The sequence below is a fragment of the Dendrobium catenatum genome, unplaced genomic scaffold (assembly GCF_001605985.2).
Source record: "Dendrobium catenatum unplaced genomic scaffold, ASM160598v2 fragScaff_scaffold_974, whole genome shotgun sequence".
In the NCBI taxonomy this organism is placed as follows: Eukaryota; Viridiplantae; Streptophyta; class Magnoliopsida; order Asparagales; family Orchidaceae; genus Dendrobium; species Dendrobium catenatum.
The window spans coordinates 3089841-3093117 of NW_021319436.1; the positions used below are offsets into that span (position 1 = coordinate 3089841).

The 3277-nt window shown below is 41.0% G+C and overlaps 1 protein-coding gene across 1 annotated transcript; it reads left to right on the top strand.

Moving 5' to 3' along the window:
* The first annotated feature begins 439 nt into the window (after positions 1–439).
* LOC110101904 lies at positions 440–1609 on the top strand. The gene has a single exon (XM_020830000.1). It carries the CDS (start codon positions 440–442, stop codon positions 1607–1609), a length of 1170 nt encoding a protein of 389 aa, XP_020685659.1.
* Positions 1610–3277: the final 1668 nt, after the last annotated feature.

Genomic DNA, 3277 nt, shown 5'->3' on the forward strand with positions numbered 1-3277 from the left:
GACGGGTCACACGTTGTAATTCACTCAATCTGATGGAATCACTTCAATTAAGCGTGGCCCCATGATTTTTCCTTTTTCTAGGGTTTTTCACGTAAAAATCATATTGTTCTCATCTTATTTGTTTGTGTGTTGAATATATGTGCAATGCTAAGACAAAAAAAAAAAAAACTCCATCACTTTATTGTCGTATATATTCTAGCTCGCAACAAGCATATCCGATTTTGCAAGCAATTTTGAATTTGAATTTAAAATTTATATATCTGATGCGTATATAAAATCTCAAATATTAAAAAAAATTAATTGGAATAGTTAGAGGAGCGAGAGGATTCCCTAGCCGTCTTCTCCCTTGCGACTGCTTTTCCGCCTTCATCCCTCCGGCTGCCACCGGCCAAGGCCGGTGGTCCTCATGGATTTGCATGATTCTCATCATTTTCCAGCTATGGCTCATGCTTCTGCATGCGTCTCTGCTCCTGCTTCCCGTTCTCTCGACCGCCTTTGGTTGAATATCATTTCTGAACCTGGACCGTCAGCTCCTCACATACTAGTATCCCTAATGGAAACTCCGGAGGAGATCATCCCTTTTGATAAAGACTACACTGAGCCAGCTGCGGTGGAATGGAATCTCTGCCTTGTTGGCTATTCGGTGGGTAAGCATCCTTACTATGAAGCTTTGAAAGAAACTGCCATGAGTATATGGAAGCTCAAAGGTACATTTCAACTTATAGCTCTTACGGATGGGTTTTTTCTGTTCAAGTTCTCTTTATTGGAAGATTATGACATGGTGTGGTCTAAGGGGGCTTGGTTCTTCCATGGAAAACCATTCATTTTTCAGAAATGGACAAAAAATTTCAGTCCCACCAGAGAAAACTTTACATCTGTACCCATTTGGGTTTGGATTCACAATCTCCTTCTAATCTGTAGGAACTCTGAGGGAATCTCAAAAATTGCTTCCAAAATCGGAATCCCTATAGCGGTAGATGCCTTAACTGCCGCAAAAACCATACTAACCTATGCTAGAGTATATATACAAGTTTCCACTACCTCTTCTTTTCCTGAGAGTGTAGCTGTAGCGATTGAAGGGGATGTTATCAGAATGCAAATTCAGTATGAGCGGAAGCCCATTCCCTGTGCGTCTTGTGCATCTTTAGCTCTTCAAACCTTGAACTGCCCCTCCTCTCAGCCTTCTAATCAGAATCCTCCCAATCAAAACAGAGGTCGTAGCTCCTCAAGGAATCCCAGGAATCATAATCAACTCAGAAAATTCTCGGCAAGCAATAATAGGGTGAACGTGGCAGGGTCTACTTCTGTTACACCCAAACTTATTCCCAATGTTGTTACTTCCCCTGCTTCCACTCTGGCCTTAGTTCCATCTCAGGTTATTTGGGTCCCAAAAGATAGTGGCAAAAATGTTGTGGTGGCTGATCATGCTGAACCATCTACTGAAAAGTATTTTGCTATTCCTAAGAATCACAATACTGAGGTGTTGAAAGAAACTACTTGTGATCCCACCGAAATTGACAATATTCCCATTCCAAATCTCAACTCTCCCACTATAGCTGATATTGGAGAAACTGAATTACCTCATTCCAGTACTCCTATTTCCCCCTAGTTGCAGGTGTGCAACAAGTTCTCGTCTCTCCAGGAATCCGATGATATACCTATTGCAAAGAAAGGTGATGATGTTCTTCTCCCTTCTACCTCTGAAACTGATAGCTCCTCCTTCTCGGAGCAGGTTTCCAATTCTGGGGGGGAGTAAAAGTAAATTAAGCCAAGAAAACACAGGGGAAAAATGCTAAAGGAAAGAGTTCCAAAAAGCCTCCTACCACCTCTGCTAAGCGTAAATGATCTGTACTAATATTGCAGCTTGGAATATTAGAGGTTTCTCTTCCTCTAATAAGGTGTCTCAATGTAAACTTCTTATTCAATCGTTTCGCTTGGACATGCTTTGTATTCTAGAGAATAGAATCCAACTCTCTAGCCTTTCTGATCTGAGCTTCCTCAACTGCCATAAGGTATTTGATCTAGAATCATGTTGCAACAATTTTGACTATGCCAATCATGGTAGGATCTGGATAAAATGGAATTATGATAGGTTGGATTTTCAACCTACCTTCTTCTCTTCACAAATGATCGCTGGTATGGTCTCCTTTGGTACTAGCTCAAAGGTTAACGTCTCTAAGCATCGGTTTTTATTCAAAAATTACTGGGTAAAAAGTGATCACTTCTGGTGTCTTTTGATGGGTATTTTTGGCACCAAAGCCACTGGTAATCTCTTAGTGGATCTTGCCACCAAACGTAAGCAACTGAAATTGGCTATAAGAGATAAACCTTGGGCTAATTCTATTATGATGGCTGACCACCTTAAACTGCTACAAGATAAGCAACTTGTATGCCTTAACAAGTTGAATTCTGATGTTGATTTACATCAAGGTTCTTTGGAACTTAAAAACATTAGTAATCAGCTTGAGGTGGCATCTTCTATGTGGTATTCCTGGCTTAAACAGAGAGCCAAATCTAAGTGGCTAACGCAGGGAGAAGAGGATTTGAAATTTCTATATTCTAAAATTCGGTTAATGAGAAGTTATATAAATACTGTCATCACCTTAGCTATGAATAATTCTAGGTCTTCTATGTCAGATGCTATTCATGATTCTATATCTTATTTCTACAATCTTTTCAATGCTTCCAATCATTCAGGCTTTCTCTCTGAGCGCTTCCCTTCTGGTGAGGTTATTTCAGATGTAATGGTTGAGTCTCTTGTTATGCCTTTCACTGATCAGGTTATTAAGAAAGTCGTCTTCTCTGGATCTTCCAACTCTTCACATGTGAGATCTCGTTCCTTTGCTGTAGCTGTAGCTGCTGGGAAAAGTGAATTTTTCCCAGGATCGGCCGGGACGATAGTGAGATCGTCCAGGCCGATCTGCACTGTAGAAAATATCGTCCTGAGAATAGTTCTGGGAGTCGTCCAGGACGATCGATTTTGGTCTGATCGTCCCGGGACGATGTGGCGATCGGCCGGGCCGATCCCACTAATGATATAAGAAAATGAGCTCGTTTTGAGGAGAGAGAAAACATTTATAAAAAATCAGATATTTTGAGGAGAGAAAGAGCGGAAAAGCAAAGGAAGAAGTCCGATTTCGGGGCCCGCGGAGCGATTTTTGTCGTTCGTTGCTGTTGGAGATTTTGTTTGTCTCGCTGTAAGGACTCCGAACCCTATTTCTGTTTTCAAAGATATTGAGTTTTGACCGAGTTATGATTTGTTTTGTGTTTTCGTAGT